Source organism: Trichomycterus rosablanca, chromosome 14 (assembly GCF_030014385.1).
Source record: "Trichomycterus rosablanca isolate fTriRos1 chromosome 14, fTriRos1.hap1, whole genome shotgun sequence".
In the NCBI taxonomy this organism is placed as follows: Eukaryota; Metazoa; Chordata; class Actinopteri; order Siluriformes; family Trichomycteridae; genus Trichomycterus; species Trichomycterus rosablanca.
In genome coordinates, this window is record NC_086001.1 from 14,974,398 (window position 1) to 14,989,888 (window position 15,491).

Below are 15,491 nucleotides of genomic sequence, written 5' to 3' on the forward strand. Positions count from 1 at the left end.
CCCTTGATTCCGTTTAGATTTATTCTATCAGAGGGTAAAATAAACACCTGTGCTGCTGCTGAGTAACTCCCTTATTAGAGTATTTAATTAGCTTGAGTATAAGAGCTGTATTTATTACATATAAATAAAACAGTTTTAATGTATTAACACGTATCGTACACATCTAGTCACAGAAACTGAGGACAGAGTAGCATCAGCTGAGCAGTGGTACATGGTTAAACAGAGCTGCTTGTGTTCGGCCTAGACACACCAGTGATGTGTAAGTGCAAAGTTGAATCTATTTAAAGCCAAAGTTTATAATAAAAGTGTAACATCACACAAAAATGTAACAGGGTATAACAGCACAGGCTGCTAGTATCAGCATTGTCAGCAATAGCCCACTTGCAAGGAGCCAACAGCATTTTTTTAAAAACATAGTAAATGTCAATTGTTTTATTTTTAGGTACATATACATACAATGAGTCTTTTAATAATGTTATAGATTGTAGACAAAATTGATAGCGGTCATATGACAAAAAACTTGGTTTTAAATTGTTGGACTGTTATGCAATTTCGCTCTAAGTGGTGAACCTTGTCAAATCCTTATTCCTATCCCTGCTCCAATAAATGAATTAATTAGGTAAATTCAAATTAAGGTAAATGGCTGTAGTTCTTTTAAACACAAATGTTGCTGTAGTGTTTTGCTGATACTTTGTTGGCAAACCTAAACAATGGGATGCATATAATTTGTTCTGGAAACATTTGAACTATCCTGGTGTGTTGTTATTATTATTATTATTATTACTAATTATTAAAGGCTTTCAATGCCATGTTTAACCCTTATAGGTTCTTTTCGCGGCAGGATAGGTGTGATTCTTAAAACGCTATTGGTTCATTCTTTTCTTTAGGTTTAAATATAGACCTTAAATTTATAGTGGCTGTCTAATGTTTTTATATTTTAAAATTCTGTCAAATATGCTTTATGGTAATAAGCACTTGGCAGGATATACACTGTGGGGGTCCTTCTCCATTTATTAAGTAGGCATGTTATCCTAGAATGTCCAATGCGTACCTGGTGTGTCACCTGATCTTCATCACTGTTCAGGTTTGCTTACAACGTTGACCATCCATAAAAGATTCTGTTTCAGCCTATCTATTTAACTAATATTTAGACAACAGTTATTTAAGTAGTGTTCCTTACACTGATATATTTTATTCTTTACGTACAGAACTAAATAAATTTGTAAGAATTTTGGTACTGCAATAGTTAAAGTCCCAGACTGCAAAAAGACTTAATTTTTCTTTATCTGGTGATCATGCAGTCCATGTAAATGCTTAAAAGAGATATTACAATATGAAGTAATAATTAAACCAGTATTAATAAAAAAAAATTAGATGGATATCCTGAAGTATTTTAACTTGCATTAGTGAGTTGACCGAAATGCTGATGCTAGTCTACATTGTCTTTACATACCATAATTTACAGTATTTTGGATTGTATTGGTTTGGATTTGTACTTTTTTGGTGTAAAGCTGCAAACACGTCTTTCAGTTTATTATTTTTGCATAAGAATTGTATGTAATATTACTGATGTAGAGTGCACATGTATTTTAAACACAGTATTTGATTTTAAATAAATTAGTGACATCTTTGATACGGTTGTGTTTTTAATATATATATTTTTTAACAATTATAGTTCTGCATATAGAAACGTAGGGTTTCGATGGACCAAGGCAGAGAAAGGAATGAAACTAGGTTTGTAGCAAGCTCAAACATATACTTAAACACAGATTATAGATGGTTAAACATAGCATTTCCCATGAACACTTTCAAGTCTTAATTGCACACTGAACTATTTCTACCAATGAGAGTCAAGCGGAATGTGGCATTACCATGCCGACACTACAATATTTTAATCGGAGTACTGTATTTTACAAATGCAAAAAAGCATAGCATACATGAATCATTCTGGGATGTAATGATTATTAAGCTAAATAATTATAATTATTTTATTTTAATTGTTTTGAAGCATTTTACTGTTTTAAAAAAATACTTCTGTATTTCTCTGCATTTTCTTACTACTGCTGAGAATGTTAAACAGAACCAATAGAAAGGCCTTAGCAAGGGATTTTAAATATCAAATTATGCTAATGATCACACTGTAACTGCTCCATAACATAACAAGAAAACTGCACACATTCAATTTTACATCAAACCACTACTTTTATTAGCAAATCATTATGACTCTAGAAAAGTATACACTGACTGGCCAAGTGAAAACCAAAAAATGACCTGTTGAATAACCAGCACTCCAATTCCAAAATTATTCATTTTACCTTGTTTAAAGTCACTAATCCTGCTTAGTCGGTATTCAATTTAATAATCTGCATTAGTATTTAAAATGCATTATTACATGAAAATGTAATTGAATTTAGAAATCAAGCTGCATTACACAACACTTGTATTTTCAAGTTTGAACAATAAAAATCAAAAATATAAAACAATAATAAAAAATAAATACATTAATGAGCAAATGCAAAATGTATAGTCCCTAATAACATCATAAAAGATAGAAAATATTAATAGATTTTTTTGAAAGTATTTTACACTTACATTCATGACAGGACAGGTAGTTACAGGTTTAACTTGCATGTCTTTGGACTGTGGGAGGAAACCGGAGCTCCCGGAGGAAACTCACACAGACTTGGAAAGAACATGCAAACTCCACACAGAAAGGACCCGGACCGCTCCACAAGAGAATTAAACCCAGGACCTGCTTGCTTTAAAGCAACAGTGCTACCCACTAAGCCACTGTACTACACTAATGGAATTATTACAATTATTTTAAAACAAAGGTCAATAATAAAACACAAATGATAAAGATCTGTGAACCAGTCTTGGTTAATTTAACAACCTTTAACAACCAAGGTCTGGACACATTTTTATTAATTAGTTTGAGTCCATCTTTAACAGCATAAATGCTCATTAATAGAAAAGTGTTAGTACTGTGCATTGAAAGGCTACAAAGGTTTTCTTTATATCATGTATTTTCTTATATATTTTCCATATTTTATATCAGCTTCTCTTTTACTTCAGAACTATCTTTCCATATTTTATTTTTCATTAATGTATAACAGGGACGTGCACTTGTCAGTGTGCTCTCAGAGACATTCCTGAACCCGGCTAAAAATAAAAGGGTTGCGTCAAGAAGGCATCCGACGTAAAAACAGTTTGGTATGCAGACTGGAATGACCTGCTGTGGCGACCCCTAAATACAGCAAGCTCTAAACATCTGATTTTTAGAACATCTGAGAACTTCTAGAACATTCTGTGCTAATTCCAATGCTATGCTACATCAGTACATGCTAATTCCAGTCGAGTTGCTTAGTAGTTTTAAGGGTTACCATGGAAACAGGCATTGAAAAGAGAAAATCATCACTCCCTTATATTCTGCCTTATAAACTGCCTTGAACACGTGAACTGGGCTAATCCAGGTAACCACATCTGTGACCTTCCAGGCAGGTTTAACTTAAGCTTCTGATTTAATCTTTCATAAAAGACTGGCTTTAAAAAATGGGCTGGTTAAGAACTATGACAGAAAAAAAAATAACACAACGTGCATTAACACACAGTATCATCTTAATTATATCAACTTCATTCTTTAATAAAACAAAAGTGTTCTTTCTTTACACAATATGTATAAATGCAATTGGTTGTCATGTTTTTTGTCGTAATTAATTTAAATTACATCAAAAATGACAGAAAGTCATCCCTTTTTAAACATGTATTTAATAAAAAAAAAAAAAAAAGCATTTAATGTTCCAGCTAAAAACTATTTTTGTAAATATATACTGATGTAACACAGTGGTAAACATTCTTGTGTCCCACAATAAGAAATGTCCATTTATGGCTGCCTAAGCAAAAATAATAAAAGTTCAAGATAAGAATTTTCGTCCCTTTTTTTAACAGCTTTACGCCTATTTCACAACTGGCCTTGAAACCACTAGCAGACATTTGTTTTTCTGTTTACATGAAAAAGACAAAATTAACAAACATCCATAGAGGCCCCCATTCTTAAAGTACAAATAAATAAAATAAAAAGTGTTATTGCTATGCAGTTCAAATACTGATAATTCAGGTTACCAAAACTGGACTTTTTCATTAAGGCCCCCACATATAGTTGACATTGATTACCAAGCCAAAACAATACCAAAACTGTCTCTGACCAAGGTCAGCCCTGAATAACTAAATAATACCTAACAGCAGGGCCAGCATTAAATTAGCAGCTACACACAAGTCCCAAATAGCAAAAACACTTTACACTCAAAACTCTACAAAATAAGACCAACAATAAAGAACTAGCTCCAACTCAGGTTAATATTAAAAACTACCTCCAGCTAAGGGAAAAAAAAACATAAAAATAAAAAAACTAGCTCCAACCAAAACTAACACTGTAAAATTAACTCCAACCAAAACCAACATTATAAATTTAGCTCCAGCCAATACCAGCACTATAAAACTAGCTCCAAGCAAAAGCAGCACTATAAATCTACCTGCAAGCAAAAGCAGCACTATAAATCTACCTGCAAGCAAAAGCAGCACTATAAATCTACCTGCAAGCAAAAGCAGCACTATAAATCTACCTTGTGAATGGAAATTTTATATTTTATTAGTTATTTGCATTAAACTCATAAGTTTCTGCTTTCTTAGTTTAATTAGCAGAGGTAGAAGAGACTTTTGAAAGGTTTCTTAGGTCCAGAGATATGTTGACCTTGGCATGGGCTTCTTGCTTCCGTGGGAATGCATGGGTGTCAGTACTGTGTGTGCGGGGGTGCACGCGTAGTTTTGATACTGGTGCATTCTTGTGGAAGTACGCCATGTTTCGAACAAACTGACTATTCTTGTAGGATGATAAACAAGTTTAGTGTGGAAGGTTGACCTTGAGCTGGGTTGCTGAGAAGAGTTAGCCTGAAGGGGCAGTAAACGGGGTATAAATACTGTGATAGGGCAGACAGAGTCGCCCTTTCTCTCCTGTAAAGGCATGTGTGCGTTTGCATTGAGATTGGCCCTCAGCTGAGTAATAAATTGATTATTTGCTTTTATCATTATCCCGGTTGTCTGTGTCAATCTTTAAGGGTTATTTTGAATTCCCACAACAACCTCCAAGCAAAAGCAGCACTATAAATCTAGCTCCAACCAAAACCAACACTAGGAAACTAGCTCTAACCAAAACCAACACTAGGAAACTAGCTCTAACCAAAACCAGCACTATAAATCTAGCTCCAACCAAAACCAACACTAGGAAATTAGCTCCAACCAAAACCAACACTAGGAAATTAGCTCCAACCAAAACCAACACTAGGAAATTAGCTCCAACCAAAACCAACACCTCAATTTCATCTAAGAACAAATTTTAACTAAAGCTGATGGAATCTCGTAGTGACAGTCGGCTTGGTGTGTGAGCCCCTAATCAGATACATCCCAAAGTCCTTTATCATAACACTGTGTGCTGTTTAATAATATAAGTTGAAAAAATAAATCTTTAGAAGTCAAAAATGGTCTGTGTTTGTTCCTTTTATTATCCTTTTTATTCCTGAACAGGATGACAACCAGATGATCCACTTGATGGATTATTCAGCGGAAGAGGATGCTTGAATCAATGGTTGACTCACATGTATGTGAGTAGTCAGAGAACTGTGTGTAACATTAGATGATAAAGCGTAGCAAAAAAGACAAGGCGGCACCCAGAGAAAGACCCAGTGAGAGAAAGAAGGTCATCAGGGCTCCGGCTGTCTCTGCATCTTTAGGTGACACCAGCCTGAAAGAGATGGTAAAGAACAAACATTATGTGAGATAGGAAAAAAGAAAAAGGAAACTGGCCATTTAGGTATGTGCAGCACTGCAGAAATAATATATTGTTCACTTATAAATGAATGAGAGAATGTGAGAGTACAATATTTAAAAGTAAAAACAATATAAATATGAAAAAAGGAAAAAATCTGAAACAAATATATATACAGCTTTTTTCATATATACAGGGGTTGGACAAAATAACTGAAACACCTGTCATTTTAGTGTGGGAGGTTTCATGGCTAAATTGGACCAGTCTGGTGGCCAATCTTCATTAATTGCACATTGCACCAGTAAGAGCAGAGTGTGAAGGTTCAATTAGCAGGGTAAGAGCACAGTTTTGCTCAAAATATTGCAATGCACACAACATTATGGGTGACATACCAGAGTTCAAAAGAGGACAAATTGTTGGTGCACGTCTTGCTGGCGCATCTGTGACCAAGACAGCAAGTCTTTGTGATGTATCAAGAGCCACGGTATCCAGGGTAATGTCAGCATACCACCAAGAAGGACAAACCACATCCAACAGGATTAACTGTGGACGCAAGAGGAAGCTGTCTGAAAGGGATGTTCGGGTGCTAACCCGGATTGTATCCAAAAAACATAAAACCACGGCTGCCCAAATCACGGCAGAATTAAATGTGCACCTCGACTCTCCTGTTTCCACCAGAACTGTCCGTCGGGAGCTCCACAGGGTCAATATACACGGCCGGGCTGCTATAGCCAAACCTTTGGTCACTCGTGCCAATGCCAAACGTCGGTTTCAATGGTGCAAGGAGCGCAAATCTTGGGCTGTGGACAATGTGAAACATGTATTGTTCTCTGATGAGTCCACCTTTACTGTTTTCCCCACATCCGGGAGAGTTACGGTGTGGAGAAGCCCCAAAGAAGCGTACCACCCAGACTGTTGCATGCCCAGAGTGAAGCATGGGGGTGGATCAGTGATGGTTTGGGCTGCCATATCATGGCATTCCCTTGGCCCAATACTTGTGCTAGATGGGTGCGTCACTGCCAAGGACTACCGAACCATTCTGGAGGACCATGTGCATCCAATGGCGGTGCCGTGTATCAGGATGACAATGCACCAATACACACAGCAAGACTGGTGAAAGATTGGTTTGATGAACATGAAAGTGAAGTTGAACATCTCCCATGGCCTGCACAGTCACCAGATCTAAATATTATTGAGCCACTTTGGGGTGTTTTGGAGAAGCGAGTCAGGAAACGTTTTCCTCCACCAGCATCACGTAGTGACCTGGCCACTATCCTGCAAGAAGAATGGCTTAAAATCCCTCTGACCACTGTGCAGGACTTGTATATGTCATTTCCAAGACGAATTGACGCTGTATTGGCCGCAAAAGGAGGCCCTACACCATACTAATAAATTATTGTGGTCTAAAACCAGGTGTTTCAGTTATTTTGTCCAACCCCTGTATATACAGTGTATCACAAAAGTGAGTACACCCCTCACATTTCTGCAAATATTTCATTATATCTTTTCATGGGACAACACTATAGACATGAAACTTGGATATAACTTAGAGTAGTCAGTATACAGCTTGTATAGCAGTGTAGATTTACTGTCTTCTGAAAATAACTCAACACACAGCCATTAATGTCTAAATAGCTGGCAACATAAGTGAGTACACCCCACAGTGAACATGTCCAAATTGTGCCCAAATGTGTCGTTGTCCCTCCCTGGTGTCATGTGTCAAGGTCCCAGGTGTAAATGGGGAGCAGGGCTGTTAAATTTGGTGTTTTGGGTACAATTCTCTCATACTGGCCACTGGATATTCAACATGGCACCTCATGGCAAAGAACTCTCTGAGGATGTGAGAAATAGTATTGTTGCTCTCCACAAAGATGGCCTGGGCTATAAGAAGATTGCTAACACCCTGAAACTGAGCTACAGCATGGTGGCCAAGGTCATACAGCGGTTTTCCAGGACAGGTTCCACTCGGAACAGGCTTCGCCAGGGTTGACCAAAGAAGTTGAGTCCACGTGTTCGGCGTCATATCCAGAGGTTGGCTTTAAAAAATAGACACATGAGTGCTGCCAGCATTGCTGCAGAGGTTGAAGACGTGGGAGGTCAGCCTGTCAGTGCTCAGACCATACGCCGCACACTGCATCAACTCGGCCTGCATTGTCGTCATCCCAGAAGGAAGCTGACGCACAAGAAAGCCCGCAAACAGTTTGCTGAAGACAAGCAGTCCAAGAACATGGATTACTGGAATGCCCTGTGGTCTGACGAGACCAAGATAAACTTGTTTGGCTCAGATGGTGTCCAGCATGTGTGGCGGCGCCCTGGTGAGAAGTACCAAGACAACTGTATCTTGCCTACAGTCAAGCATGGTGGTGGTAGCATCATGGTCTTGGGCTGCATGAGTGTTGCTGGCACTGGGGAGCTGCAGTTAATTGAGGGAAACATGAATTCCAACATGTACTGTGACATTCTATAACAGAGCATGATCCCCTCCCTTCAAAAACTCGGCCTCATGGCAGTTTTCCAATAGGATAACGACCCCAAACACAACCTCCAAGATGACAACTGCCTTGCTGAGGAAGCTGAAGGTAAAGGTGATGGACTAAACCCAATTGAGCACCTGTGGCGCATCCTCAAGTGGAAGGTGAAGGAGTTTAAGGTGTCTAACATCCACCAGCTCCGTGATGTCATCATGGAGGAGTGGAAGAGGATTCCAGTAGCAACCTGTGCAGCTCTGGTGAATTCCATGCCCAGGACGGTTAAGGCAGTGCTGGATAATAATGGTGGTCACACAAAATATTGACACTTTGGGCACAATTTGGACATGTTCACTGTGGGGTGTACTCACTTATGTTGCCAGCCATTTACACATTAATGGCTGTGTGTTGAGTTATTTTCAGAAGACAGTAAATCTACACTGCTATACAAGTTGTACACTGACTACTCTAAGTTATATCCAAGTTTCATGTCTATAGTGTTTTCCCATGAAAAGATATAATAAAATATTTGCAGAAATGTGAGGGGTGTACTCACTTTTGTGATACACTGTATATACAGTGTATCACAAAAGTGAGTACACCCCTCACATTTCTGCAGATATTTAAGTATATCTTTTCATGGGACAACACTGACAAAATGACACTTTGACACAATGAAAAGTAGTCTGTGTGCAGCTTATATAACAGTGTAAATTAATCTTGGTCTCATCAGACCATAGGACATGGTTCCAGTAATCCATGTACTTTGTTGACATGTCTTCAGCAAACTGTTTGCGGGCTTTCTTGTGTAGAGACTTCAGAAGAGGCTTCCTTCTGGGGTGACAGCCATGCAGACCAATTTGATGTAGTGTGCGGCGTATGGTCCAAGCACTGACAGGCTGACCCCCCACCTTTTCAATCTCTGCAGCAATGCTGACAGCACTCCTGCGCCTATCTTTCAAAGACAGCAGTTGGATGTGACGCTGAGCACGTGCACTCAGCTTCTTTGGACGACCAACGCGAGGTCTGTTCTGAGTGGACCCTGCTCTTTTAAAACGCTGGATGATCTTGGCCACTGTGCTGCAGCTTAGTTTCAGGGTGTTGGCAATCTTCTTGTAGCCTTGGCCATCTTCATGTAGCGCAACAATTCGTCTTTTAAGATCCTCAGAGAGTTCTTTGCCATGAGGTGCCATGTTGGAACTTTCAGTGACCAGTATGAGAGAGTGTGAGAGCTGTACTACTAAATTGAACACACCTGCTCCCTATGCACACCTGAGACCTAGTAACACTAACGAGTCACATGACATTTTGGAGGGAAAATGACAAGCAGTGCTCAATTTGGACATTTAGGGGTGTAGTCTCTTAGGGGTGTACTCACTTTTGTTGCCGGTGGTTTAGACATTAATGGCTGTATATTGAGTTATTTTGAGGGAAGAATAAATTGACACTGTTATATAAGCTGCACACAGACTACTTTTCATTGTGTCAAAGTGTCATTTTGTCAGTGTTGTCCCATGAAAAGATATACTTAAATATCTGCAGAAATGTGAGGGGTGTACTCACTTTTGTGATACACTGTATATACAGTGTATCACAAAAGTGAGTACACTCCTCACATTTCTGCAAATATTTTATTATATCTTTTCATGGGACAACACTATAGAAATAAAACTTGGATATAACTTAGAGTAGTCAGTGTACAACTTGTATAGCAGTGTAGATTTACTGTCTTCTGAAAATAACTCAACACACAGTCATTAATGTCTAAATGGCTGGCAACATAAGTGAGTACACCCCACAGTGAACATGTCCAAATTGTGCCCAAAGTGTCAATATTTTGTGTGACCACCATTATTATCCAGCACTGCCTTAACCCTCCTGGGCATGGAATTCACCAGAGCTGCACAGGTTGCTACTGGAATCCTCTTCCACTCCTCCATGATGACATCACGGAGCTGGTGGATGTTAGACACCTTGAACTCCTCCACCTTCCACTTGAGGATGTGCCACAGGTGCTCAATTGGGTTTAGTCCATCACCTTTACCTTCAGCTTCCTCAGCAAGGCAGTTGTCATCTTGGAGGTTGTGTTTGGGGTCGTTATCCTGTTGGAAAACTGCCATGAGTCCCAGTTTTCGAAGGGAGGGGATCATGCTCTGTTTCAGAATGTCACAGTACATGTTGGAATTCATGTTTCCCTCAATGAACTGCAGCTCCCCAGTGCCAGCAACACTCATGCAGCCCAAGACCATGATGCTACCACCAACATGCTTGACTGTAGGCAAGATACAGTTGTCTTGGTACTTCTCACCAGGGTGCCGCCACACATGCTGGACACCATCTGAGCCAAACAAGTTTATCTTGGTCTCGTCAGACCACAGGGCATTCCAGTAATCCATGTTCTTGGACTGCTTGTCTTCAGCAAACTGTTTGCGGGCTTTCTTGTGCGTCAGCTTCCTTCTGGGATGACGACCATGCAGACCGAGTTGATGCAGTGTGCGGCGTATGGTCTGAGCACTGACAGGCTGACCTCCCACGTCTTCAACCTCTGCAGCAATGCTGGCAGCACTCATGTGTCTATTTTTTAAAGCCAACCTCTGGATATGACGCCGAACACGTGGACTCAACTTCTTTGGTCGACCCTGGCGAAGCCTGTTCCGAGTGGAACCTGTCCTGGAAAACCGCTGTATGACCTTGGCCACCATGCTGTAGCTCAGTTTCAGGGTGTTAGCAATCTTTTTATAGCCCAGGCCATCTTTGTGGAGAGCAACAATTCTATTTCTCACATCCTCAGAGAGTTCTTTGCCATGAGGTGCCATGTTGACTATCCAGTGGCCAGTATGAGAGAATTGTACCAAAAACACCAAATTTAACAGCCCTGCTCCCCATTTACACCTGGGACCTTGACACATGACACCAGGGAGGGACAACGACACATTTAGGCACAATTTGGACATGTTCACTGTGGGGTGTACTCACTTATGTTGCCAGCTATTTAGACATTAATGGCTGTGTGTTGAGTTATTTTCAGAAGACAGTAAATCTACACTGCTATACAAGCTGTACACTGACTACTCTAAGTTATATCCAAGTTTCATGTCTATAGTGTTGTCCCATGAAAAGATATAATGAAATATTTGCAGAAATGTGAGGGGTGTACTCACTTTTGTGATACACTGTATATATATATATATATATATATATATATATATAAATAAAACAATAAAAAAGATCAGACAGGAAAACTAGATAATAAATAAATAAATACTGGAAATATATTTGGAAAAAGAGAGGGTAGAAAGAAAATAAACGAATAAGCAAAATAAATTCATAAATTAATTTATAAATTAATTAAAAAAAGCCCAAATAAAGTAAAAAAAAATGTATGAAAAAAATTGCAGATAAACAAATAAATGTTAAGGAAAAATGGAAAGAAAATGTTGAATAACAAAGGGATAAAAATATGAAAAAAAAAAAAATGTTGTAAATATGCTGGTACGTACTGTGGAGCGTAGGACATGGACAGACAGACACAGTAACCACTGGAGAAGGAGAACAGCATCATGATGACGACGAATGCCAGGTCGTGGGAAAAGAGCACAGGAAGAAACCGCCGATTTTGCACATTGCACAGCATCAGAAGAGGAATAAAGATCACACGAGAGACCACTAGCACTGGAAACCATTTACTCTCCTTAGAGGGCTGAGAAACCAAAAACAAAAAGGATTGTTTTTTTTTAATAAATGTTAGAATTACACTGGCGTTGGCAAAAAAATCAACAACCACTATTGCTCACTCACCCATCGTACGATGGATGTGACTGTTCTGCCGGACCAATCCATCAGATTAAAGATCAGGAAACAACACACAGGAATAAAATATGACTCTGAGAATGAGAGACGGAGATTAAAGTTCAGAGTTCAGTTGCATTTAAAGTACATTGCCAATGTGACCACACAAACATAAACAAATTACCAAGAGAATTCACTTCCATTTAGCCACTGGGGCATTAGAGCATAGACCACTGAAGTCGTGTCGTCATTTTGTAGGCCACGCCATGTTGTTGTGCCCATATTTTTGCCCATATTTGGTAACCCGGGTCTAAGAGAAATTTTGAATAGGAAAAATGAATGGAGATTTCACAAATTGCCTCTCTCGCATCCTGTAGTCATAAAAATTTTTCCAAAGCTGTTACGTTTTGTTTTATGGGGATTCTTACATTTACATTTTCAGCATTTAGCAGACACTCTTATCCAGAGCGACTTACAGAAGTGCTTCCAAAGTGAACATTTCATTTCTCAAGTTTAGGTAAACAACAGTCGAAGAACACAAATCTGCTAAAACCTGTTAGAACCAAAGTTTTCTTTTTTTTTTTTTTTTGGAAATGGAAAAGAATGGAACAAGATGTTAGTAAATAAGTACAAGTCAGCTTAAGTGCTTCATAAAAAGGTGGTTTTTAATCGTTTTTTAAAGACAGCAAGAGACTCAGATGTTCGGACAGACAGAGGAAGTTCATTCCACCACTTGGGCGCTAGAACAGAGAAGAGCCTTGATGCTTGTCTTCCTTTAGTCCTGGATGGAGGCTCAAGTCGAGCGAGACTGGTGGCTCGGAGAGGTACAGAGCAGGGTTTGATTAGACCACGAAGGTAGCTTGGGACTGGTCCATTTTTGGCTTTGTAGGCGAGCATCAGAGTTTTAAACTGGATGCGTGCAGCTACAGGAAGCCAGTGAAGAGAACGCAGCAGTGGGGTGATGTGGCAGTGTTTAGGTTGGTTAAAAACCAGACGGGCAGCTGCATTTTGAATGAGCTGCAAGGGTTTAATAGTGGACATGGGAGCTCCTGCCAGGAGGGAGCTTAGCTCCTGCCAGGAGGGAGCTTAGCTTCCCTGGAGAGAAATGGCCGAATCTTCCTGATGTTGTACAGGAGGAACCGGCACGATCTTGTCACGTTGGCTATATAAGGAGAGAAGGTCAGCTGGTTATCCAGGACAGCACCAAGACTTCTTACCTTATCAGATGGTCTGATCTGGGAGTCATCCAGAGAAATGACTAGGTCCTGGGTTGGAGACTGATCTCCAGGAATAAGCAACATCTCTGTGTTGCTGGGATTAAGTTTTAGATGATGAGCTGACATCCATTGTGATTCTTCTGTCTATTATCACTGGATCCTCTGAATTATAAAGTCGTTAAAGAGTCAAAATATGAATATTGCTATATCTAAGCTAACGCTACTGCACACTGAATTGACGTCACTAAACTGGAAGCCTCTTAATGTTTTCTTTTTTTTTCTTGTATAAGCCTCTTAAATAACCACACGAAGCAGCGCGATTCACCAGTGTAACAGTGGCGTGATATTCACAAGTTTTAGTTGATATTTTTAGTAGTTAGCTACATTAAAGTAGAAAGCAAGGATGGTTGGGTGTTACGCCTTTGGTTGTACTTAACAAAAACGGGCCGCTTGTTCCGTCGATTTGATTGGTGTACTTCAGTGACGTCTAATTAATGTGCAGTAGCATTAGCTTTCGTGTAGCATTATTAGTATTACGACCCTTTAAAAACCTCGTAATTCAGAGGATACAGTGATGTACCGGAGAAAAATTTACACAGGACAAAACGTAGAGCATTCTGAACATGTTTATTTAGCACAGGATGCGTTAGAGTCGATTTTTTGAAAACCCCGTTCATTTTTCCCATAGGAAATCTGACTTAGACCCGGGTCTCCAAATATGGGCATAACGAGGACTACAGAATGACGCACGACTTCAGTGGTCTATTAGTATACTTTGACAGTGATATAAGAAGATTTTGTATTTTTATTCAAAGCAGACTTGAATTGACATCAAAGCTTTCAAGTTATAGAACAATCCATTTCTTCTGCGTAACATGCAGAATATGTGCCAAAATGAAAAGCAAAATCTCTAGAACAAGCAATAAAGTTTTACCTTAATTTAATTTCACAGTTCAGTGTATACAATTCTGACACAAATTTATAAGGCATTTTGTTTTTAGAAATGCAAATCCTTATGTATTGTTTTTCATTTAGTAGGTCAAGTGACATAATGACAAGAAGCTTTGCTTTTCATTTTGGCATGTATTCTGCATGTTACTATGTAAAAGCAATGACGTGTGCATTGCATTTCACATTTCAATTTGGCACTAGAAAGCATATTTTTTAGAAATGTAGGATTAAGTGTTTTTTTCCATCAACAACATAAACCCTGGATTAGGGTAAGGGTTCTCTTGGCAAATCCTTGATTTGTCTGCCACATTCTTACTGCTCCAGAATACAATAGCACTGTGTTTTACACCACTCCAGCAATGTCTTGGAATTGTGCATACTACTGTACATAAGACTTTTTTATTTTTTATTTTTTTTTATTTTTTATTTTTCTTTTTTTAGCTTCTTTTGTTCTTGTCCTTTTAGATGGTTTTTATATTCTTATTTTTTTATATTATTATATTTTATTTTCTTTATGTATATATATTTTTTGATTTTATATCTTACTTGTATTTACATTTGTCCTAATTCTTTTTTTTGATTCTTTATTTACCTCATTGTAATGTCATTGTGTGATGTTCTTTGTCATAATTGTTATTGCTGCTGCGACACCACAATTTCCCTTCGGGGATTAATAAAGTACTCAATCAATCAATCAATCAATCAATACTAATCTTAGACTTGTGCTTAGTCATGGAAGGTTAATCCATAAAGCCAATGAATAATACGTTTTGTTCTGGCTTTCAAAGAAGGTTTAGAGCTCAGTAGTGAGGACTGATTGTTATCTGCTAAGGCCTTCAGCCCTTTGTACTTTTGTTCTGTGAGCTGTTATTGTGCCCAGACATTCATTCATTTCTCAACATCAATACTTACAGTTGACCAGGGCAGCTGTTAGGGCAGACATAAAATAAACCAATTTGTTGAAAAGGTGGAACCCTGTGACACTTGTATGCACCTGTTAGCAATGGGTGTAGGGGTGTACAACATACTGCTAATCATGTGTAGTTTATTATTATTTTCTTTTTTAGTGAAGACTGATGGACAGTTAAGTGGACCGATGTGTGCAGTAGACATACCCCACTTTCCTGGATACACTGTCTTCACGTCCACTGTGACAGCAGGGAAAACTGAGAGTGTAACTGTGAACACGAAGGTAACACAGAAAGCCATCACCCAGACCTACAGAGAGCACGCAAGTGTGAGAGA

The 15,491-nt window shown here is 38.8% G+C and overlaps 1 protein-coding gene across 1 annotated transcript in view; it reads right to left on the reverse strand.

The window, feature by feature from the left end:
• Nucleotides 1-3,622: 3,622 nt before the first annotated feature.
• The window catches only part of LOC134326124 (equilibrative nucleoside transporter 2), a 35,748-nt gene continuing 23,879 nt past the window's right edge, over nucleotides 3,623-15,491 (reverse strand). Inside the window, exons 11-14 of the mRNA XM_063008333.1 lie at nucleotides 15,362-15,464; nucleotides 12,088-12,173; nucleotides 11,790-11,989; nucleotides 3,623-5,797 (exon numbers count right to left, since the gene is read on the reverse strand). Of these exons, the coding sequence (XP_062864403.1) occupies nucleotides 5,686-5,797; nucleotides 11,790-11,989; nucleotides 12,088-12,173; nucleotides 15,362-15,464 (501 nt within the window). The 3' untranslated portion in view covers nucleotides 3,623-5,685. The remainder of the gene's footprint in view (nucleotides 5,798-11,789; nucleotides 11,990-12,087; nucleotides 12,174-15,361; nucleotides 15,465-15,491) is intronic.